At 44.0% G+C, this 25,664-nt stretch overlaps 1 protein-coding gene across 2 annotated transcripts in view; it reads right to left on the minus strand.

The window, feature by feature from the left end:
* Positions 1 to 1,290, minus strand: part of PALLD (palladin, cytoskeletal associated protein) — a 738,625-nt gene extending 737,335 nt beyond the window's left edge. For both annotated transcript variants that reach the window (XM_030191568.1, XM_030191567.1), the window contains exon 1: positions 322 to 1,290. In XM_030191568.1, the coding sequence (XP_030047428.1) occupies positions 322 to 1,256 (935 nt within the window). In that variant the 5' untranslated portion in view covers positions 1,257 to 1,290. The remainder of the gene's footprint in view (positions 1 to 321) is intronic.
* Positions 1,291 to 25,664: the final 24,374 nt, after the last annotated feature.

Consider the following 25,664-nt stretch of genomic DNA (forward strand, 5'->3'; position numbering starts at 1 on the left):
AAATCAGAAACCCTATGACTTTGTTTATGCATTGTTTGAGGGGTTTCAGCAGTGTTTTCTGTATTACCCAACTTTTCAGTTATCCAGCAATGGGTTGGTCCCATTTAGGTCGGATAATCGAGACTGTACTGTACTCTGGAAATGGGAGACACAGGCCAAAAATAAAACCTTCTTGGTCTCTGGGCTAGAATGAATGAAACTTGCTGGAATGTTGTGGGACATTCTAGCTTTAATGTGGCTGCAATTACAAATTATAAAATGAAGAATTACAGATTAAATAGCAGCTATTACTTATGGCCACATAAAGACTTTTGCACTTACCTAACTTGTGGCATTGGGTTTCCAGTGACTCTACATTCAAGTTGAACACTGTTTCCTTCAGCAACTTCTTGACTTCGAAGCTTTTGAGTAAACCGAGGAACAGAGGGTGGACCACCAGGTAAATTGGCAACTTGGTGGCTAGGGTCATTTTCTTGTTGCTGAACAACATGTACAGATTTCTTTGTTTCAGGTGAGGCTTCTGTAGGGTTAATGGTAGATAACTTTGCCTCCGATGTAGAATCACTATGTGCATTTGCACCGCTCTCTGAAGTATTACTGACGACTGTCTGTTTTTTCTTGGGAGATAAATATCCACTATCAGGTGAAGATGAATCTCCATCTGGACTCCTGTTTCTTGATTTTGCTGATTCTCTAAAAATAGATGAAAGCTCTTCAATGAAAGTAGCTGCTTTATTGCGCAGATCATTCTGCGGAGTAGGCTCACTGTGATGCAATGGTTTTGATTTTAAGAATGGGCTTTGCCTCCCTGCATTTTTGAAAGATGATTTAGTCTGAAGACTACGAATTAAGCTGGGACTTGCAATTAGAAGAGGTGATATGGTAGCTTTTCTTTCATTGGCAACTTTAGAACTTTGAATTGTTTCTGAGTTTGAAGCTGAAGGTTGTTTTCTAATAAACCTGTCAGTTGCCTTTGTCCTTTGGTTATTCTTTAGAGGACTTCTTGCTTCTTTGAAAGGATCATTCTCTGATGGATTTGCAGGAGAATGTTTTGATAAATTAGCAGATTTCTGTTTTGTATTTAATTCCTCCATTTTGGGGCTGGTAAAAGCTTCTCGGGCAAGGTCAAGACTTTTGTTGATCTCATCTTGGCTGAGAAATGCAGAAAGCTCATGAGTAAACTCACTATTCATTTCTCCTTCCTTCAGATCTGATAGAGAATCATAATAAGATTCATGGGAGGAGGCTTTAGACATGTTTCCAGGGAAGCTGTCCTTGGATTTTTTTCTCTGTAGAGCTAGCCTGCTTCAATATTAAAGATTGTAACACAAACTGTTCACAGTTCCTTCCGTGTATGCTGCAAAAAAGAATCCATAGAAAAGCAATGGTGAATTCAATATCGCAATCGAGTTTCATATAAGTGATGTAAAATTATACAGTGAGATGGACAAAATATTAATCAGTTTCTCTCTCATTCTATAAGTTCATTCTATAAATCCATTCCAATTGTCTTCCAGTTTCTGTCATAATCAATTATGATCAGCAACCTTGGCTCTCATGTTCAAAAATGTCCCCAGGAATTTATGGGACCAAATTAATGTATTTTAGCAAAGAAAAGAACAACAATGAAGACCCCTAGTGGCAGTACTGCGAGACTACTGCTAGGGGTTGACAAACTTATTTTAAATCCAGCACTGACAAGGGCAAAGTCAACTGGGGATTGCTTTTGTTCACCCTACTAGGGACCAAGAATTTTGAAAGGTAGGCCTAGGAGGAGGGTGGCTTCAGGAGGGTTGGGGGGGAGCTAGCAAACGGAGGAATCAAAATTTGGGGGGGGGGACCAGACTTGGGAGGCCCATTATCAATAAGGAGGCTTCTGATTGGGGGATTTGTATTGGGGGGGCTACTATTAGCACAGAGGTCTCAGGATGGGGTTTGTGCTTGGAGAGGGAGGGTCAGCGGGTTCATCTAGGTGATGTTGCCTGGCCCTTTTAAGATACTCCTGTGCAAAAAATGCAGGTTAGTGCTCTATCACAGCTTCGGGACTGTCCCTTTATATTTTAGTGTTTGACATGAAGTCTAGATTTGATGATTAAAATATTGTTTGAATAGAATCACCATTAATTTTAGATGGCGTCTGTGCTAGCTTTAGCCTTTCGGATTAAGATTTTGATTCTATGCTTTTAAACTCAATTAGCAGCAAGAAACTATAGGTGAGAAAGGCTATATTCAGTGGATATTATGATGACAATTTTTGATAAAGATATAAAAAGAGGTTACATGGAAGTAATTATATCCCCCTTGTTTACTAAGCCGTAGAGGCGACAATTATTATTGGGGGTAGTGGGTTAGCAGAGCTAGGGACCAGTTAGGGGGATTTCAAGACTCTCAAGATTACTGGTCTTCCCAGCTTGTGGGTACTGATGGTTGTAAAGGAAACACAGGTTTGCTGACTAAACCAAATGTTTTGTGACACACGCCCCACCTCTTGGGGACACACCAGTATGTCCTGACATACTAGTTGAGAACCACTGCATTGGACAGATAAGCTCAGAAATTCCCATCATCCAAACCAACACTGTCTTCCCTTCCATATGTTAACAACTATATTCACAACCTTCCTTCTCTCACCACCCTCCACAACTACTTCAAGTATATCCCTCTCTTATTGCTTGTTATCATACTCTGTATTTGTTCAAGCATTTTTACATTCATCATGGTTTTGGTTGTCACTACCTCTGTCTGCAGATTATTCTAAGCATTTCCTCCATAAAATTTTACATCAAAACTCTTTGGGGCCAATATTCAAAGTGATTTAAGTGCTTAAACGGCCCGTCAACATCCAATGGACAATATTCAGCGGCACTAAGTGGAGAGCACCACTGAATATTGCCTCTGACCAGCCCCCCCCCCCCCCCAAATTGGGCTGGTCAGGGTCGGCATAGGGGGGCAACACTGGGGAGCAACCGGGGCTTATGCAGGTGCTGGCAATATTCAGCCGAGGGATGCATAAGTTAAGTGGTTGAATTTAGGATAGTTCAAAAGCTTACCTTATGTAGGGCACCAGGTGACTATTGGGTCAGGACGCTCATTAAAAAATGTATTTTCCCCCTTCCCACCCCCTCCCTTAGAGGGGCAGAGGCACCCCACAACAACAGCTCCCCCCTTGGGTAGCAGCCCCCTCCCATCCCCACTCCACCTTTTAGTCAGGATAGGAACCCCCCCCCCCCCCCCCCCGGGGTCTATCTGACCTCCCTGTTGGTCCAGCAGGGCATCGGGGGCAGGAGAAGCCATTTTGAAGAAGCTGTCACTAGAGGCAGGAGCGAGAGGTTTTGCTCCTGCCCCAACCCTCCGCTGGATCACTAGAGTGGTCAGGTAGACACTGGGGGGGGTCCTATCCTGACCAGGAGGTGGGGTGAGGATGAGAGGGGACTGCTGCGTGGAGGGCCTGTTGTTAGGGGGTGTCATCACTGCCTTAACCCCCACCATCTTCCCCTCCTATTTGGAGGGCAGGGACACGGGAAAATGCTTTTTTATGTGTGTCCCGGCCCGACATTCAGCCAGGGTCCACATAAGTTCTGTCAGCCAGCTCACCCTCATTTAGCCCCCAATATTCAGTGCCAGTGCCCGGACATGGCCCAGCACTGAATATTGGGAGCTAAACTAGCCAAAGACAGTAGGCTAGTTTAAGAAAACACTCACCACCGCTGATTGAATATTGGGGGGAAAGAAATTTAAACTTGGCTGGGGTTATAGAGTACCATATACAAATCCCATCTATTCAAATGCTAATAGAAAAACATCTTCTTAAATTGCAAACTTTATAGAATTATTGTTCAATGTGCTCATTAACTTTCAAAGGATAGTTTTCAGACATTTTTAGAATAGTTAAACAGTCTAAATCCTCATTTACAATTTACAGCCACAGTTCATGATAATTCTTTACCATTTTTGGACATTTTGATCACTACACAAGATGGAAAGTTTCATACTACTGTATACAGGAGTGGCCTAGTGGTTAGGGTGGTGGACTTTGGTCCTGAGGAACTGAGTTTGATTCCCAGCACAGGCAGCTCCTTGTGACTCTGAGCAAGTCACTTAACCCTCCATTGCCCCATGTAAGCTGCATTGAGACTGAAATGAGTGGGAAAGCACGGGGTACAAATGTAACAAAAAAAATGCACTTTTACACTATTCTAGTCATCATCCAAGACATCTGAGGGATGATTTACAAACTGGGGATTTCCCTATCAATATATATAAATGGCGAGTGACGTAATCACTCGCAAATGCGCAGAAGAGACCCTCTCTGCCCTGCCCCCGCGTCAATACGTGAGGGCGGAACAGAGAGGGTCTCTACTGCGCATTTGCGAGGGACACCGTCATCACTAATGCTCCCCCCACCCGGAGTCGCCGCCGCCATCCACCTTCCACCCGGTTGGGCCCTCGCTCCGCTATTGAAACAGCGAGGGCACGCAGCACACAGCTCTGCTGAGCTGCCGTCAGCCTTCCTTCTTCTTCTCTGCCTGTGTCCCGCCCTCGACGATGTTACGTCACACGAGGGTGGGACATAGGCAGAGAAGAAGGAAGGCCACGGCAGCTCAGCAGTACGACCGGGTGAAAGGTGGGTGGCGACGGCTCCGGGGGGGGGAGATGAACTCGGAGGGGGAGCGGCAGTGGCGAACTTGGAGGAGTGGCCTAGTGGTTACAGCACTGATCTTGCAATCCAGAGGTGGCTGGGTCAAATCCCACTGCTGCTCCTCGAGATCTTGAGCAAGCCACTTAACCCTCCATTGCCTCAGATACAAACTTAGATTGTGAGGTCTCCTGGAACAGAGAAATATCTAGCGTACCTGAATGTAACTCACCTACTACTGAAAAAGGTGCAAGCAAAATCTAAATAAATAAAAGGGAACTGATAATATAGCCATCAACAACAGACCAATCATCTAGACTGGTTTGCATATTGCTTTATTCAGACAGAGCTTTTCAAGTCAAGAACACAATATTAAAACATTGGCATATACTGCAAAGTCATACAGTTTTTAAAGAATGTCCTTGATTTTCTTTCTTTAGATATTGCACAAAAATTAACTAAATCTCAATATGCTGAATTCAACACTAGAACAATAGAGACAGTGAGGAATCATACAAATTGTGGACATTGCAATGTAGGTAAATATACCATCAGTGCATCCATCTCAATTTAAACATCCTCTGAGCCCTCAACTATATACTCTGCGGTCCATTATGGACTGCACTATGGAGAAAGTGGTATATGCAATATTATATCCATGTCCAAAACTGTATTATATAGGTTATACAAAACATCCTGTGAAACACAGAATAACTGAGCATTTAAGCAAGATAAGAAATGGTCATGTACAAGGGGAATGGGACTTGATATACCACCTTTCTGAGGTTTTTGCAACAACATTCAAAACAGTTTAAATATATTCAGGTACTTATTTTGTAACAGGGGCAATGGAGGGTTAGGTGACTTGCCCAGGGTCACAGGGAGCTGCAGTGGGAATTGAGCTCAGTTCCCCAGGATCAAAGTCCACTGCATTAACCACCAGTCTACTCCTCCACCTTTAGGGCTCCATTAGCAGCCTTCAAATGATGATCTTGATGATTTAAAATACATAGTACTAGAAACGGTGGGCGGCAAGTGGGGAGGCAACATAATTAAAAAACTGTGGCAACAGGAACAATATTGGATTTTTCAATAACATATAGTAACATAGTAACATAGTAGATGACGGCAGAAAAAGACCTGCATGGTCCATCCAGTCTGCCCAACAAGATAAACTCATATGTGTATACCTTACCTTGATTTGTACCTGCCTTTTTCAGGGCACAGACCGTACAAGTCTGCCCAGCAGTATTTCCCGCCTCCCAACCACCTGTCCCGCCTCCCATCACTGGCTCTGGCACAGACCGTATAAGTCTGCCCTCCACTATCCTAGCCTCCCAACCACCAACCTCTCTTCCCCCACCTGCTCCGCCACCCAATTTTGGCTAAGCTTCTGAGGATCCATTCCTACTGCACAGGATTCCTTTATGGAACACTATAGAACCTTGCGGTCTCAATAGAGAGGTTGAATGGTGAGCTTGAGGTTGAATGGTGAGCTTTTTTGTAGCTTTGTATTTTATTTTAACGCGGGTGAATGGGCTTTGTTGGCATTACTGCACTGGGGACCACTAGTGTGGCTTGATAAAAGAGGCCCTAAGATAGCTATTCAGACTTCTACAGACCTTATTTGCAAGACAACAGGAAGTAATGATGTTCTAGCTGTAAATATAATCTGACCCCACAAAAGTGAATTTGGCTGCAGAAAATCTTTCTTCTGACTTGCTGGCAATAGGCTAGAGGGAAACTGATGTTCTAAATGAACATTTCCCCTCCAAACAGACATTTCAGCTGGCAGGGGTTGTTTAGCATGCATGCAAGCAGCAGCTAATCTGAGCTGCCATTTCAAGTATGTGTAAAACACTCTGCTGCTGATAAATTCAATCCAGTCTGGCATTTGCAGCGATACTGAGAGATCAGCAGCTGTTGCAGGAAAATGGAGAAAACTCAGTTTTCTCCTTCTGCCAATGTGGTACGTTTTATAGGAGCTCAACATTGTGAGGAAAAAATTAACAGTAAAATATTTGAAAGCCCAAGAAGAGTTTGGCCACTGTGTCATTACTATTTCTATCACCTCAAACGTTTTTAGTGTCAATGGTTTAGACTTATTCTGATCCTCACCTTCAAAGATATATTGCACAGAGTGAGGATCATTGAGAAAGATTGGGGGGGGGGGGGGCAGAAGGGCTCTGATTACATATAATTACTTGACTAGAGTTTAACCAGCACATCATCAAACTGACTGGTGGCTTGTGTGAACTCTCTGAATTGTGCATCTCTTGGCAGTGTTGCCAGATTGAGCTATTTCCTGCCCAACTGGTACATTTTACTATTGTAATCCCTGGTTAGGTTGGGATTACTGAAAAGAGTAAGCCCTGGAAGAAAATCACTAGGGGGGGGGGGGGGGGGGGGGGGGACTGCAAGGTCCCTGAGTGGGAGGAAGCCCAGTCCATACGAGTGTGTATGGAATAAAATCCAGAAAGTGCCCATGTGGGGGTGAATGACAGCTATGGGAGGAATTGGGAGGAGATAAAAGAGAAGAATTAGAGCAAGAAAGTGTCCTTAGTTGCCTAGTGTTTTTGGTGACATAAGGTCTTTGGTTTGCCTGCAAGCCCCTGCCAAGTGACCTGGATGAAGAAGGGGGATCCTGAAATGACACTTTAAGCTGGGTTGGAATTAAGCAGCAGTTATTGCCTCATTCACAATAACTGGAGAAAGAGTCAGAGCTTCGGCCAGATTGGGGAATCCAGCCCGTAAACAGGGATTAGGGCAGGAAGAAATCTGCTTAAGGCTGGGTTGTAGCACTGTGAGGTACATTCATGGAAGGAGGACAGCCATAGGGGTCTGTGCCTGGTGGAAGCAGAGTGATACAGTGGAGGAGAACAGCCCCTGAGGTGACATCTGGCTAACAGGATAGGCATGGACAGGAGCACTTGTCTATATGTAAATAGTCCTGACTAAATAATTCCCTGTAAATATGCCCATGAAGGAAGTGGTATAGGTGTTCCCCCCCCCCCCCCCCCCCCCCCCCCCGGAATGGCAGAAGATTGAGGTTTAGTTAGATGAGAGTTATACAATTGACTGTGGTGAAATTTAATCAAGTTACCATGTGCCTGTTGTGGAAGTTAAAATAAAAGTTGGGTTTGTTAGTAAGCCTTTTGGAATGCTGTGAGATTCTTGGACTGAACAGCTGAGTGGAACCCAGAACTGGTAAAGTGTCTCCCAAACCCCAGGATCGCTATTCTGGACCATTAACCCACCCTGGCTTGACTGTAAGTGGACTGGAATTGCGGTGTGTTGTAAGAGTGGCCTGAGAGTGAGTGGAGACCTTGAAGTTTGTTTTGTGTGACCCGGGGCCGGAGCTAGCACACGGGTGAGACCCGGGTTACAATATAATGGGAGTGACGGTTGCTGAGGCCTTTCCCATCTATCTGACCTTCCATCTGTATGCATTTTTCCATATATACAGACAGATACTCTCTCAAACAGAGAGCAAGGCAGAAATAGCTAGGGTCTCAGAAATGGCAAAGGGGCAGATCCTACCAATCAAAAAAGTGGTAGCTCTGTGACAGCAGCTACTGAACATCATCTCCTGTCTGGCCAGCAGCAATTTTATTTTTGTTACATTTGTACCCTGTGCTTTCCCACTCATGGCAGGCTCAATGTGGCTTACATTGGGTAATGGAGGGTTAAGTAACTTGCCCAGAGTCACAAGGAGCTGCCTGTGACTGAAGTGGGAATTGAACTCAGTTCCGTAGTTCCCCATAACCAAAGTCCACCACCCTAACCACTAGGCCATTCCTCCACTCCTCCAAGAACTGATCAAATATGTGCAAGAGGACTAAATGTATGAGTGGAGTGCTGGTGGAGATACTGTTTGTCATTGTCTTCGTTGTAATTTTCTAGTGCCTGTCTCACACTTCCTCTGCCTGATACACAGTGGCACCCCTGTCACAGCCTCCCCCCTCCCCCCCAATAGTTCTGTCGAGCAGAGTTGATACTGAAAGTGCTATCATCCTTCCTTGAGTTGTAGCTCAGCCAAGTCCCATCACTGTTGCCTGTTCCTGCAACTCATGATGGTGGCAGCAGCAGCATCCCACTGCTCCACCTCAGTCTTCCCATCCTGGGATCTTGCGGAGTTGAGCTACTAGTATTACTATGGTCTGGACCCAGGCTCTGTGCTGACCCAGCAATACCACTGCTTCTTTCCCCATGGCCCATATCCCAACACTTTTGTTTCTTGCCCAGCTGTAAGTTCCTTGGACAGCCAACCAGCCCACTAGCCAGGAAAGGAGTATTATGCCAACAAAAAAAACAAAACAAAAAGATTGGTATAATTCCATTGTTGTGTACTGCTATTTCTTGCTCAGATCATTAAACGTTGTTCCTAAGATAAATATATAGTAGGTGTATGCACATATAATTTCTTCTGTATATTTTGTTTCATACCAATAATTTAAATGAAATAAACAGCAATGAGGGGCATAATCAAATGGCGCCGGCCCAGCAAAATCCAAGGCATTTGGTCGTGGGAGGAGTCAGCATTTGTAGTGCACTGGCCCCCCCTCACAAGCTAGGACACCAACCGGGCACCTTAGGGGGCACTTCTAAAAATTAAAAAAAAAATAGCTCCCAGCTGCATAGCACCCTTCCCTTGGGTGCTGAGCCCCCCAAATCCCACTCACCACAACTCTACACCATTACCATAGCCCCAAGGGGTGAAGGGGGCACCTACATGTGGGTACAGTGGGTTTTGGGGGGGGTTTAGAGGGCTCCCATTTACCATCACAAGTGTAACAGGTAGGGGGGATGGGCCTGGCGTCCACCTGTCTGAAGTGCATTGCACCCACTAAAAACTGCTCCACGGACTTGCATACTGCTATCAGGGAGCTGGGTATGACATTTGAGGCTGGCATAGAGGCTGGCAAAAATGTTTTGGGTGGGAGGAGGTTGGTGACCAATGGGGGAGTAAGGGGAGGTCATCCCCGATTCCCTCCGGTGGTCATTTGGTGAGTTGGGGCACCTTTTTGAAGCTTGGTCGTGAAAAAAAAGGGACCAAGTACAGCCGGCAAAATGCTCTATAAACCTGGCTTTTTTTTTCATTATTGGGCGAAGCCAGCCATCTCATGAGCACGCCCCCATTCCGCCCCCGTCCTGCCTTCACTACTTTACCGACACGCCCCCTTGATGTTTCGCCGGCTCCGCAACGGAAAGCAGTTGAACCCGGCCAAAATCAGCTTTCGATTATACCAATTTGGCCGGGTTCAGGAGATCGCCAGCCATCTCCCGATTTGTGTCGGAAGATGGCCGGTGATGATTTTCGAAAATGAGCTGGAATTCGAACTAAAAAAATAAAGAAAAACAAAAGGAAGGGTTCCCCATTTGAATAAAATTATCAGCCGGTAAAAGGCTTTATATTTTAGGAAGGAAATGGCTGTGCGGTAAGTTAAACACATGTTGTGCTGTCATTTCCTGGGATAGCCCTTACCACCTTCTGTTACGGGTTCGCGCACAGCACTGTCTGATTACCACCGGGTGCACCCCCTGCTCGAAGAAACATTTTTTGACACACCAGAAATAGCGTGTAGTGGGGACAGGGAATTGCTGCACGGCAAGCTTGTGGTAGGTTTGCAGTGCTTTCATAAAAGGGCCCCTTAGTATTTCCATTTCCAGATGATTTATAAATAAGTTAAAAAGCACTGGTCCAAGCACAGATCCCTGAGGTGCTCAACTATTCACCTTTGTCCTTTTAGAGAATTGGCCATTTGACCCTACTCTCTGTTTTCTGTCTTTTTTTATTTGCATTTGCACCATTTTACATCAATTAAAAAATTTTTGTTTTCTGTTTTATAACCTGTTTCCAATCCTCAACAGAACATTGCCTCATATCCCTTAGCTTTTTAATTTTCGCGGGAGTTTCTCATGAGAGGACTTTGTCAAGAAATTTCTGCAAATCTAGATACATTACATCAACTGGCTCACCTTCATTCACACATTTATTCACAACTTCAAAAAAAATGAAGCAAATATAATAAACTGACAGGAATATTTAACAAACGCCAAATCTACCTTGAGCAGCTCTAGCTGTGCTGTTCCCATCTGGAGGGCGGGCTGTGGCGGTGCTTTTTGAAAACAGAGGGTTGTTGCCAGTTTGCTAACTTCTTTTCTCCCTCTTTCCCTTCTCTCATTTATTCTCTCAACCCGCTTTCCCCGGTCTTTTCTGTCCTCTCTTCCCTTCTCCGTAAATCTCATCCTAGTCGTCTTCTCCCATCCTCTCTCAGCCCTATCACTGTCCATTATCACTCTTCACTTCACCCTATAGGTGCCAGCTCTGTAGGTGCTGTGGATGCTTGAACACCCCTAATATTGAGCAAACTCCATTACTCTGATCAGGGAGAAATCACTTGTGTTGAGTTTAGCACCCCTAATCATTTTGAAAATTTGGCTCCTACCCAGACATTCAATGGTGTCTCTAGACAAAAATATTTGGGGTGTCAATGGGGGAGGGGGAACCACAGAAGGCAAGCTAAAGTGACATTTCTGCACATCATACCCCTCTTTCCCTCCACTTTTAAATTAGGAATATAAAACACCACAATCTTCTATACATAAAAACCCCTCCTCCTTCCAGCTAGTTTCAGCTAGCTACCTGATAAAACTGCCATTATAACTGATAGCATCATTTAACAAATTCTTTTAAGTGGGAGTAGAGTCTGGATTCTCTACGGGATGCTTAGAATCTTAGTATAAACCCCGATACTCCATATTTCCCCAACAGTGGAGCTATCCTACTTATAACTTATACAAAAAATATTCAAATTGTGATTATCTCCTCAGGAAAAGCACACACTTCCACTGTCAGACACTTTGTTTACAGCAGATGGATTTTTGTTTGTATGGTGACTCCTGAGCATTTTGATTTCAAGTAGGGCCAGACACTTTTGAGCTGATGATCAGAAGCAAACACAGGCGCTAGAGGCTGTTAGCGCCTGAGTTTGCTACCGCCCCATGATCAGAGCCCCCGAGTGTGTGAAACAATGCACTTGCAGGCTCTGAACGCATCTAGCATGCAAATGCATGCAAAACAGGGCTCAGCGCAAGTAGTATGCAAAAATGCATGATAAATGTATTCCTCCCCAATGATCAGCAAGCAGCACGCCAAACATTGGCACACTGTCCGTGGCAAACCCTACACCAGCTCAGAGCTGTAGACCATAGGGGAGGAATGGTGAGCCCCATCCAGTGCATCCCAGGATGCACTGGGCAGGGCTGGGTGACACCGTTTTTGATGCGGCGCCAATGGAAGAGGAGGGAGGCCACCTCCCTCGTCCAACAAAGGTAGTGGGGTGGAGAAGAGGGCCGCTAGACCACCAGGTTGGAGGGGGTTGATTCGCAGCCCACTGGGCCAGCAGGGCTCTATTTGAGGGGATGCTAGGGGGCTTAGGGGGCTAGAGACCCACCAGATCTCCAGCCCCCCTGAACTTGTGTCAGGGGGGGTCGGGGGGACTGAAGGTCCGCCAGAAATCCAGCCCCCATGTCGCTTGGTACGGGGTGGGGTTAGTAGGCCACCAGAGCCATGCTGTTTGGGGTCTGGTGGTCCCATGGACCTCCAACCCCTGTGTTCGACAGGTCTGGACTTTTGATAGCCCAGACCTGTTTGGAACAGCCCTGGGCTTTCAATCATCTGCCCATTTGTGAAATAACACAAAAATCTAGCATAAAGATACTCAAAACCTATATAGGAAACTTACCACACCATACCAGCCATAACCCACCTATGAAAAGACAGTGCTATAAATATTACACAGGGTCATAGAGCACTGATATGCCTACTGCTGGAAAACTGGAACAAGCAGGCATGTTACCTTACTACATGCTAGCAAAATCCTTCACCTCTGTCACACATGCAGAACATGGACAGACTCTCACCTGATACAGAATAGGTAAGCATAAAAAACATGCAGACAAAAACAAACAAACAAAAAACTGAAATGGAGGACCCCCTAAGAAATCCAAACTCTCTACTGTAATACTGTTAACAGAGAAACAGAAATGCAAAATAAAAAGGATATACATTTCCCAAAGCAGACACACTGAAAACTTAAAAAGTTTTGTACCTTTGTTGTCCAGGAATTTTATTTTTCTAATGTTTAAAATATGTTATTATAATTTCAAAAGGTAAATATAAAACCATACCAAATAAGATAACCAAACACAATAAACCAAAAAAAAAAATTCCAAAAAATCCTCTCAAGAATCATTTAACACATAACAATTCAGTAACTCCCACTTGCTTCCCCCTTTAGAAACCATAAGGCCCGTCTTCAAGTATTTTCTCATACTTCCTAAGTAGGCAGACCCATTGCCACTACAAACTGACATGCACATCACCATTGTTGTTCCAGTGATTTACAATAACCTTTAGAGCTACTGAGAATAAATAATCAAAAAGACATTTTGTAGCTTTTGGAGTAGCAGCAGGAAGAATCACAGACTTCCAGGGCCGCCAAGAAGTGGGGGGCAGGGGGGACAAAATTCCCTGGGCCCGGGCCTCCAAGGGGGGTCTGGCGCTGCAGTCCCCAGACTCACCCACCCACCCTCGGCTCCGTCAACAGCCCCCCTCCGTCCGCCACCGGGCCGGGCCCCCTGCATTCAAATCACAGCGCCTCACCTCCATGTGAAAGAACAGCGGCAGATCACCTCCTTTCGGGCCTTCCTTCCCTGTGTCCCTCCCTCCTCTGATGTAACTTCCTGTTTCCGCGAGGGCGGGACACAGGGAGGGAAGGCCCGAAGGGAGGCGATCTGCCGCTGCTGCGCTTTCACACGGAGGTGAGGCGCTGTGATTTGAATGCAGGGGGCCTGGTGGTGGACGGAGAGGGGTTGTCGACGGGGCCAGGGGCAGGTGGGTGGAGACTGGCGACTGCAGCAGCCTCGGGGGGGGGGGGGGGGCGGCGGCGACCTTGGGGGTAGCGGTGTAGGCGGGGCCCCGAGGGCGGTCTTGCCCCGGGCCCAGCCCAGTCTCTTGGCGGCCCTGCAGACTTCCAAATAACTGCCCTAAGAGGCATGGAACAACTTACAAGATGTCTGTGATTCTCCACAACTTGTAAATTAGGGCATTCATACACCATGGGACTCATTTCCAAAACAGAAAAATATCCAAATCGCTATTTTTGAAACCTGTTTTAAGACATTTTTCTGTGCAGTTGATCTGAAGTGCATCCAAATCACAAGGGGGCATATCAGAGGCAGGATTTAGGCTTTCCTAACACTTGGACGACAGTTTTCTGCCATAATAGAACAATGCAGAAACATCCAGGACTAAAACCTAGACGTTTTGGGCTAGGTCTGTTTTAATAATGACTAAGGGCCCCGTTTTCTAAGGTGCGCTAGCATTTTAGGAATATTGTGGGTGCCTACACAGTTAGCGCACACTAAAAGCACTAACACGCCTCTAGCATGGCTTAGTAAACGGGACCCTAAGTCACAGAATGGTACATCAAATAATCACTGGAGGGATTAAGGCATGACCCCCCCCCCCCCCTTACTCATCCAGTGGTCACTGACCTCCTTCCACCCCCCCTAAAACATGTAGAAGAAACAGTACATACCAGATTCAATGACAGCATCAGATGCTATGGCCAGTCCTATTAGAACAGCAAGCTGGTCCCTGGAGAAGCTTAGTGATCGGTGCAGTGCACTGTAGAGAAGGTGAACCAGGTCCATAACCCACTCTAACTGTTACACTTGTGGTGGAAAGTGTGATCCTTCCAGAACCCATCCAAAACCTACTGTATCTACACTTGGAGAAATAAGGGCTATTGTAGCGGTGTACAGTTGGGTACAATCCGCCCGATATGCAGCAACCGGCCACAATGGCTGCATACCAGTTAAATATCGCTTAACCAGCTATCCACCAATATTCAATGGGGCTAACTGGCTATTCCCCACTGAATATTCTGGTTAGCAGCGAGTAGATAGCTGATTATATTGGCTGATATAACCAGCTATCGATTATGAATGCTGGTTTAGCGGCCATATTTGGCAGCATAAAACCGTAGAATATCTTTGGCCGGGTTTAAGTCAACTGGCTAAGTCTGAATATCGACTTAGCCGGTTATCTTGAAACCGGCCAAAAATAAACCAGATATTCAATGCCAGTCACCGGAAACGTCCCAGCATTGAATATCCAAGTTCAACGCTGACCATGGGAGTTAGCCGGTCTAATTCCTGTGGTCTGAATATCGGCCCCAGTAAGTTTTTGGTGGGTTATGGAGAGCTTGCCATACAATATAAGGGGGTAATGGTGAGACATGTAGCTGGGACCTTTTATGTGAAGTCCACTGCAGTGCCCCCAAGGGTGCCCCACTGCTCTGCTGGGATGTCTATGTGACTCCTCCTACATCCCAATGGCTTGATTTTGTGCATTATCACTTGGACTTTTTTTTTTTCAATGGTCCAAAAGGATAGATGCGATAAGCACTACAAGTAGCCATTTTTGAAAAAAAAAAAAGAGAGACATTTTTCAGGTTCAAAAATGGCTATGGCTTTTTGTACATTTTCCGCAAACATCCAAATCCGGATTTACATATCATTGAAAATGCCCCTCCATAAGTATTAAAGTCCCTACTGACCTTTTACAAGACCAGCAGGAATCACTTGCATCATCTCTACTTTTTTTTATTATTTAAGTGCTGTCCATAGAGGGCGGTGATAAAGGAAAAAAGTGACTGCATAAGTGATGCTGAAGTAGAATGTGCACCATACTGCCAAAATGCCTGCCACTGTGTTTCTGTCAGGCCATCCTGCGTATGAACTCTCTTAACATTGAATAAGTAACTCCAGTCCACCCGATCAAATGTTTTCTCTGCATCCAAAGACACAGCAACTAAGGGCTGAGGAACATCACTCGCCAAAGGAATAAGATAGCACAACAATTGCAAATTTTCCTTAGCTGACCTTCCCTTCATTGGGCTGGTCCCAGTCTCTTTTCCACATTCCATGTATCGGTCTTCTACATTCTTTTCCAGGTTGACCTTTCATTTCTTTTCTCTCTTCTTGTCTTCTTCTCTTGTTTATATTTATATATATTGGTATTTGTTATACCATCTTTCATGGAAGTGATTTTTTAATGTTTCTGTTTTCATTTTTTCTTCTCTATGTCTGCATCCGCCCATATGTGATTTTACACCTCATTTTCCCTTTCTCTCACTCTCTAGTTTTTAGTTTCCTTCTTCTCATTATCTTCACATCTCCTTCTCATCTTCTCTCTAGCACTCCCATTACCCCCTTTGTCTCTCTCCTTCCCCAGTCTTCTATTCCCCTTTATTTTTCAGCCAGTCTTTAGTCCCCCATTTCCATCCTCTATACTCACACTCTCAGCCCTCATCTACCCTCCATTGCCTCCCATCCCCATAGCAGCACCAACTCCATCCCTGTGTCTCCTTCCTTCCCTTGTCTCTAGGCCATTCTTCTATCTCTTACCTTTTATCCCAACCCCCAATTTCCTCTCTCTCTCTCTCACCATCTTTTTAACGTCATTTCCACCCTCACTCAACCCTTCTCAGAAATCTATCCTCCTCTTTTCTCATATCCCTCCACAATAGCCCCATCCCTTTTCAATGCTTCTAATCCATTCTCCAGTCTTCCAGGTCATTCGTACTATGTCTCACCCTCACCCCACACTTCATACCATTTCTCTTACTCTCATTTCACAGCCTCACCCATAGTCTCAATCCATCGATACATTCTCATTAATACCTACCAATTGCCTGGTTCTCACTATGCCCTTGAAATTCCCACTCAGTCACTCCCATTTATATTTCCCTGCTCTGCTACCCCCAACACTCTTCCACTTAATTACAAAATCCCAGTCTCCTTCTCCCCCACCCCTTCCCATCCCATCCAAATTCTGCTTGTTCCCCTTCTCTTCTCCATCCCTAACCCCACCTCTACCCCTAAGTCCCATCCATCTTCAGCTCTGTTCCCCTTCTCCTCCCCCCCTACCTTGGAGTACCATCTACATTCTGCTCTTTCTCCTGTCTTCCCACTGCACTCCTGGGTTTCATCCATCTTCTGATCTGTTCCCTTTCTTCCTCCACCCTATCCCTACTCCAGTTCCTATCTATCTTGTGCTCCTTTCTTCTTTGCTCTTTTCCTGTTCTTCTCTTCCACCCACCCCACAACCTCCTCTCCATCTCCAAATGCTATCCTTTCCCTTGCACCAATAAACTGGGCTGTTTCAGGCTGCAGTTCTGGTGGCAGCAACGGGACTAATGCACAAAATTAATAAAATATAAATTCTAAAATGCATTGATAAATATCAGAAATACTTAAAAGTAGCAACAGAGAGGTTGCAAGACCACTCCAGAACTTGAGAAGCTAGGAAGAGAACTGAATTACCAGGCCAGATCAGACTAACTTTAGCGCCATCTTGCATTCACCTGACAGTCCTGCAGACTGCACACATGTACTGTTGGCTATGCTTGTGTGTTTATTCAGCTCTTTTGATGTCTGCAGTGAGCAGTAATAACTCAAAGCCCTGTAGGGCTGGGCCAAGTTTAAAAGTGATTACCAGCTGTCCAACACTTGAATAGAAATAGCAAAACATCAAATCACCTTTTGCCTCCTTACTTGCAATAGCAGGGAAAAAGGTTTTACTTCAATTGTGATTAATTCAAGAGGTTTATGGTACTAAATTGATATGTGTGCATTTATAATATTTTTTATAATACTTCCTTGCACATGAATCACTGTATACTTTATATCTTATGGAACACTTGTACAGGTTAGTTTTATGTATATAAGTGATTATAAATCCATAATCTATACTTTTATTTACTCTCTGCCTAATATTCAAAGCAGTTAAATGGGCATGAGAGGCTCCTGCCTGGTTAAATCATCACAGACCATCCTTGCACTGTCTGGTCTCTCTGGCAGGTTGATCTGTGGGTGGAGCTTGAGTAGAGCCTAGGAGTAGCCAGGACTTAACCTGTTAGCAACCATATTCAGACTGCTAACCAATTAAGTGAATAGCTAAATTTAGGTCAGAAAAAAAGCTGCCCTAACTTTAGCCACAAAGCTACCAGTTACTGGTCTGAATATTGTCCGTTTCCTGATTAACTTCCAGGTAGTGGCTTCCGGCCATCTGGTTCCCCCCATCCTGATCCCCCCCCCCCTCTCTCCTCCTCCAAAGGTGATGCAAGTCAGGGCCCAATCCCCCTACCACTAACCCCCATAGGCCCACCCCCTGGCCCTACCTAGAAGGTCCCTGGTGGTACAGGGAGTGAGTGGGCAACATCAATGCCCACTCACTCCAGCTCCTTGCAGGTCTGGCCACAAAATGATCACTGCAACAGGTTGCTCTCTCCCAACCATCATCTTCCACCCCTGGACCAGGTTACTCACCTGGACTTCACATCTAGCAAAGCTATTTTTGGTGGATTAACATAGTACTCTCAGTCTACATTCTGAAGTATAAAAACTGTGACACTCATTTTACAACACACCATGTATTTGACTTTTTTTTCTGAAAGATTTCTAAACAGTACCTATATTTCTGTCAATCTAAATAAGCTAACATGGCAACCACAACACTTTATAACTCTTAAAAAATCCGATATTGTAAACACAGTAGGACATCACAATACCAGAAATATACCCTGTTAATAGCTTAAGAATTCCTTTCTTTTTAAAATCTCTAATATTTTATTGTCATGCATAACAGAACTATAAACTATGGGGCCCTTTTACTAAAGGGCATTAACCCCTAACGCATGCACAAGGAAACGCTTACCACAAAATGTGTTAGAGTTTTGAGGTAATTTCTTCTTTTCTGTGTGCTAACTGCAAATTAATTTTTTATATATATATTTTTTGGAGGAGGTGAGTCTTGGGCAGGGAATAGATTGTTATTTAGCTAACATGTTCTGATTAGTGTAAGCTAACTGGATAAAACAGACTTAATGTGGGAGCTCCCGTGTTAACGTTTTACATGCATTGAGCTCTAATGGCAACATTAGCACATGGCCTGCAAGAAAATAAAAATGAACAATGATTTTTAAAAGTGCTGCATTGAATCTGGCTTTGTGCACAGGAAAGTTCCAAGTTACGATGCATTAAGTCCAGACTCTAACACCTTTTAGTAAAAGGACCCCTATTTCCTTAATTTACATTGAGATGTCTTTGACTTATCTTAGGTAACAGACAACTGCATAAAAGTTTGTTTAACAAATGTACAGTCAACAAAAAAGCAGACCGTGTAGCTCCCAGGTTTATACAAACACACAAAACATGGCCATGTCTTACCAAAATGGCTGCTTCAGGGGCAAATGAACTATATCCACAGTTCATTTGCCTCTGAGGCAGCCATTTTGGCAAAACAAGGCCATGCCAGGCATGTTTGTAAACCTGGGAGCTAAAGCAGTGAATAAAAATTGCATCTTCTACATGGTTTGTTCTTTTTGTTGACTACTATATTGGATTTTGCAGACCATTTGCCATGTTGCTTTCTTTTAACATATGTGCAACAAAACAAGATAACATCAGTTTTATTCCCACAATACTGATGCAACAGCTACTCAGAAGGCCATATGTAAATGATCTGTATTCAGGGGTGTGCTGGTAAATTTTTAACAACAGGCTCTTTCTCCGGACATAGCCGGAGCAACACTTGCCTCTCTCTCCTCCCTCACTTCGTGCGGGCACGCTAGGCATACCTTTGCTGGCAGCCAATAAATGGACTGCCACCACTCCCAACGTCTTGCTCTGAGCAGCATGCTGGAACTTCTTTTACATGTTCGAGAAGTCCCAGCCTGCTGCCCAGAGCTGGAAACAAGGAGCGGGGAGCAGCAGTAGTCTATTTACTTGGCTGGTAGGGCTCAGCATCCCCACCAGCAAAGTAAAAGATAATTCATCAGGGGGCCCAAGCCCACATTTTGGGAGCCAGTTGTTAAAGTAGCCATGGAGGGCCCTACTTTAACAACCGGCTCCCAAAATTCTTAAAAACTTAACAACAGGCTCTTGCGAGCCTGTGAGAGCCTGCTCCAGCATACCACTGTCTGTATTGACTATTCAGTCTGTCAGGGAGGAGGCACAGGATGCTGACCAGGACTGTTTGAGATTTATTTTGTGTTTTAAAATGTGTATTTATGGTTTTAAAATCATTTATGTATTATCTTTTGTTAAGAGTATATTTTTCCTTTGAAGGATCAGAATGATTGTAAATAAATTCCAGATTAAATTAAGTAAGAATTGGCTGTGATTTTGATATTCTGCAAAGGTTTTAATTTTGCATCTATAAAATCTACACATTGTTTTGACTGGAAAAGCAACATGATACATCCACTGAGGGGCCCTTTTACAAAGCATCAGTAAGCCCAACGCAGGCCTACCACAGGCTAACATGGAACTACCGCTGGCCCAACGCAGCTGCCAGCAGTAGTTCTGCCTTGAATGTGCGCCATTTCCGACATGCCAGCAAATATTTTTTTATATTATAGCGTGGCGCTAACCCAGTGGTAATCGGGCTTCATCACGTGCTGCCTGGTTACTGTCAGGTTACCACGGGAGCCCTTACCGCCACCTCAACGGGTGGCAGTAAGAGCTCCCCCCTCACGGCCTTCACGATAAGAGTAATCTTACCAGATGACCATTTTTTTAAGGTCTTTTTACCCGCTGTGGTAAAAAGGGCCTTTGGTTGCAGGAAAAATGGACCCCATTGCTACTGCTGGGTCTTTTTTCCTGCAGCTTGGTAAAAGGACCTCTAAATAAATAAAATAGAAGTGTACAAAGTGAAGTATTTTTGATAATCATCTATGAGACTCAGTGATATTTATTTTTTGAAAACTAACTCTGAATTTTACAATTTTCATTTAACTTCAGTATAATAAAGATTTGCTCTGCTTGTTTAATCACAGGTTCAGATTAAAATAAAACACCAGCCTTTTGATGCAGTACACTCAAATGTCTCGGCTCTATTTATAGTGTGAATTGGTGTAAGTTAAGTCTAAAAGACAACAGTGTGTGTTACAAGTTCTCTTCACATTTTAATACCATGGAATGTTGCAAGCGCAGTGTTTCACCTCTGAAATCTTGTAAAAAGCAATATATTTCAGAAATATATTTTATTTGAAGAAATGGAGTCTATGTTTAACACCTGCACTTAAAATCATGTTGGTAATCCTGGTTTTGTTTAATTCAGTGCTGTGTTCACATTATTGTCGCTTAGCATAAAGACATGTGGACAGCAATTCACAGAATATGTGTAAATGTATTATAAAACTGACCCAGATAGACATACCCATTATTTTAAGACGCTTAAGCTCTGAAATGAATGAGAAAGTAAATATGAATGCTGGAAATAATCATGGAGGTTCTTAACCTTCATTATTAAAAAAAAAAAAAAAAAAAGGCAAGCAATCAAAATCCAGAAACCAAGACTAGGAAAACAGGTAATTGCAGATTTTCAAGGAACATAAAAATCCAATCTTTTGGGGCCCACAAGCATAAAATACTGTATGTTTGAGAAAGTACCCTCTGCCTGTACAAAAAGATAAAACAACGCTAAATATAAAACATTTCTTTCTCTGTAGGTTTTAAGATTCTGAATCAATGACCTGTAAATATAATGAATGAAGCAGGAAAATAAATTACAAACCTTGTAAGTCTTCAGCCAGTTTGAAGAGTCCGAGAGCAGAACTGTGTCCAGGTACAGCTGTTTCTCTTCTTTTTACACTAAAGATAGAAGTCGGGCATGTCATTAGGCATTGCTTGGTCCACAATAAGCATCAGAGTGACTGTGGCCTGTGAGATGCATCTGTTCCCTGAGGACTAACGGAATTCTTAGCCCACTCAGCTATTTTTGGTAAGTGAACTCATGTTTCAACAGGCTGCTATGGCACTATCTGGAATACCAGCAGAAGAACTGTTGGGCCTGGAAGCGATAGCACATTGATATTTGGTGTTTAGACACTCAAGGCAGCATAGAAAGGATGTATTTTGAATGTATTGCAGTGGGCTCAATACTGCCAAATTCAAAAGTGTATAAAAGCTAATGCACTATTAAGTGTAATGAAACCTATTTGCAGGAGGGGCTGCATAATAAATATTCTCATCTGAGCTGAAAAATAAGGCATTGGCCGTCATAGCATTTTAATTAAACTTCAGTTTGCATGCCCTGTTTTCCCTGATCCTGCTCTTATTTGAGGAATACATTATCAGACATAGGGCCCTGTTTACTAAGCAGTGTCATAGGCGCATTAATGTTTTTAACACGCGTTAACCATGTATGTGCCTACAACATCCCTATAGGCACTTATGTGGTTTGCGCATGCGCTAAGTGTAGGTGCACTAAAAACACTAATGCACCTTAGTAAACAAGGCCCTTACTGCACTGATGTCTCTCCTCCTTGTTCCTTTTAGGTATGTATCATCCTACCCTTCAACAGAGATTTTATTGCTTAGAAACTAAAGTATAGAAAATGAGGGCAGAAAAGACCCAACTGCTCTGTCTATTCTTGATGCAATATTGGGCTACTGTTAACCCCAGTTATTAGTAACTAAGGGGCCCTTTTCCTAATCCGCATAAGTGTCTACGTTCGCCCAACACGCACCAAAATGGAGTTACCGCATGGCTCTTGTGGTAATTTCATTTTTTTGCACCCAGCCAATAAGCAAAAAATATTTTTTATTTTCAGACGCGTGTATCAGATGCGCGCCAAGTGGCATTTGACCTGCGTAGGTCATTACCACCTGGTGTGTGAGACTTTATCACTAAGTCAATGGCTAGTGGTAAGGTCTCAGACCCAAAATGGACGCGCAGAAATGTTAATTTTGCCGCATATCCATTTTTGGCAAAATTACAGGTGCGTTGAAAAATGATTCTGTGCGCACCCGAAACCCGCACCTACACTACCGCAGACCGTTTTTCAGTCACCTTAGAAAAAGGACCCCTAAGGGTCTCTTTTATCAAGCTGTGTTAGCAGTTCCCGGTGCGGCAATCCCTACAAAGCCCATCCACTTGGGAACCGCTAGCGAAGCTTCATAAAAAGAGGCCCTAAGTCTTATTGCATAAAATGAGACTTCTGCTAAAATAGCACTGCTGTTATTTTACCAAGGTTTTCCTCGGAATGTGTATGTTTGAGAGAGTATGTGTAAGATTGACTGTGTGTGAGAGAGAGTGAATGTGCGAGTGTGTGTGTGTGACAGAGAGAGAGTGAGACTGCTGGGTGCGAGTGTGTCTCCTCTGTCCCCCCTCCAGCCACCTAGCGATTCTCCTCTCTCCCCTGCTCCCCCTCCAGCCACCCAGCAATTCTACCTTTTCCCTTGCCCCCCTCCGAGTCTCCTCTCTCCCCTGCCCCCCTCCAGCCACCCAGCGATTCTCCTGTGTCCCCTGCCCCCCCTCCAGCCACGCAGCGATTCTCCTTTTTCCCTTGTCCTCCTTCCAGCCACCCAGCGAATCTCCTCTCTCCCCTGCCCCCCTCCAACCACCCAGTGCTTCTAAAGTAATAAAACGCACCTCCAACGTTCTCCTGGGGGGGAACGTGGTGTTGCGGCAAGGGCGGGGCCTCGTGCTGCTGTGCGGTTGGTCAGTGCTTCTCTGCTTCATAACGTTGCAGGAATGCTTCAAGGCTTGAAGGCTTCACTGGGGCAGGGCCTCGTGCTGCTGTGCGGTTGGTCAGTGCTTCTCAGCTTTAGAACGTTGCACAAATGCTTCAAGGCTTGAAGGCTTCACTTTCTCGGCTTCAGAACGTTGGAGGTGCGTTTTATTATATAGGATGCCACTGAGTAGAAGCTTGTTTATCCAAATACGAATAGATGGACCAAAATGTCCTACAGTATGTTTCACAGCATGAAAATTTATACATATGCAGTGCCATTTTAGAAAAGTCATGGATGTTGTCATATACATGTTTTAAGCAAAATATCTAGAACCTGTGATATATCTTTAAAAGCAGGACTAAATGTAGAAGCATATTGTACAATGGACCTATATTTTCCCTCTGATCAAGTCATCCTAAATACCTTTAAAAACATATAGCACATCAACGGCAGTCTCAAAAGGTGGTAGTGTAAAACATCCAGAAAAAAGGGGTACCCAATTATGCCCATGAAGCTGAAAATGACCCATATGAGCTCGCACATTCATGTCTTGTCCAATAGGACAAGTTTATAGTATCTGTGATGTCCTGGCATCTCTGGTGTCCAGTACCTGCAGGGGAAAATGTCTAGTGCCACCTGTGGTGGCGGTACGAAACCTATATTGTGTGCAAAACATTTAGCACTGCTCTGGGGTGCAAGATATTTATTTATTTATTTATTTATTTATTTGGATTTCGATCACACCTTTTTCAGTAGTAACTCAAGATAAGATAAATTCAGGTACACTAGTTATTTCCCTATCTCTAGACAGCTAACAATCTAATTTTATAACTGAGGCAAGGTCACAAAGACCAGCAGTGGGATTTAAACCTGGCAGACCTGTAGGCTGATGCTCAGAACTCTCGTGCTGTAGGAAAATACAGTGAGAGCGCAGAAAAAAAACTTCCCAATGCTTAATACTATTGGCATGCAAATTATATGCACACTGTTAGCGTTGAACACTGGGAAGTTAAATGGGAGGAACATGCCTGGTGCATGCACACAAGAGCTGTGTGGTAAGTACAGCTCCTGTAGACATGCTCACTCAGAACCAGAGGCTGGAGGTGCTGACAGGGATGGAGCTTTTGGGCTAACTTCAGGTGCAAAAAATCATCCTGTCTGGGAATTACAAAAAATAATAATAATAATTTATGCACTGTCACTTTCCTCTTGTCCTATACCATCTTTTTAAACTTCAGCATCACTGTCACCCTTCCCCTGCTGCCCATGAAGCACGTACAGGTTGGTGCATGAGAAATCTCTCTTCAGACACCCTAACACCAGCTCCGAGCTGGTGTTAGGTGTTCAGTGGTAAGGGCAGTATTTGGTTTGTGCGCTATTTCTGAGCATTGGGAGGGATGGCTAAGGACTTTGTTTGCATAGGATCAAATACATTTTAATAAAACTTGCTCATGGCACTCATGTTGTCCCCAGCATTAGGGCCCTCTGAACATTCAGTGCACCTTAATGCCAGCGATATTCCAGCACTAATCATCTCTAGCACCAGTGTTAAGTTCTGAGCATTGGCCTACTGGATATCAAGTTTGGTGCTCTAACCACTAAACTACTCCTCCACTCTATGCTGAGGTGCAAAATGTTTAGCACTGCCCTGGGATGCAAAGCATTTTGCACTGTTTTGACTGTATGTATCTTGTTGCATTTCTGTACAGTGATGGTTAAATAAAGGTAAAATAAATAAATAAATAAAATAAGCAGCAGGCTGTCATTTTTTTGCACTACTCTGAGGGGGATTTGAACAGATGTCAAGCACAGTGCTTTAACCACTAAGATGCTCTGCCACTCTGCTCTACTTTGAGGTACAAAACATGTTGTACTGCCCGTGGGTGCAAAACATTTAGTATTGCTCTGAAGTGCAAAACATTTTGCATCATGGAACAGTGCCAAATATTTTGCAACCCAAAATATGTAGAACTGCCTTAGGATGCAAAATACTTAGCACCTCAGAGTAAAATAACATTTTTGCACCTAGGTGTGGAGAGGAGGAGTAGCTTAGCAGTTAAAGCACCAGGCTTGACATGTGGGATGAATGGTTCAAATTCTTTTCAGAGCAGTCTAAATCACTAGTAGCCTGCTTTATTTCATTTTACCTTTATTTAATGAGCACTGCACAGAAACGGAACAAGATACATACATCATTAGCAAATACAATATGAAGGGCATCAAATCACAAAAGAAAAAAAATTGGCATAAACAGAATGTTGTACCATCCAAATCTTCTATAAACAACACTGGCTCACTTTTCAACAGTTAGACTCCCTAGCAGTAGAGACAGATACTGTGCCAAATAAGCAGCCAGCATTGAAAAATGGCAGGCATACAGTAGATGTTTCACAGCCCTAAATGTTTAGAGCTGCCAGTAATTTCAGAAACTTGG

This window comes from Microcaecilia unicolor, chromosome 2 (genome assembly GCF_901765095.1).
Source record: "Microcaecilia unicolor chromosome 2, aMicUni1.1, whole genome shotgun sequence".
In the NCBI taxonomy this organism is placed as follows: domain Eukaryota; kingdom Metazoa; phylum Chordata; class Amphibia; order Gymnophiona; family Siphonopidae; genus Microcaecilia; species Microcaecilia unicolor.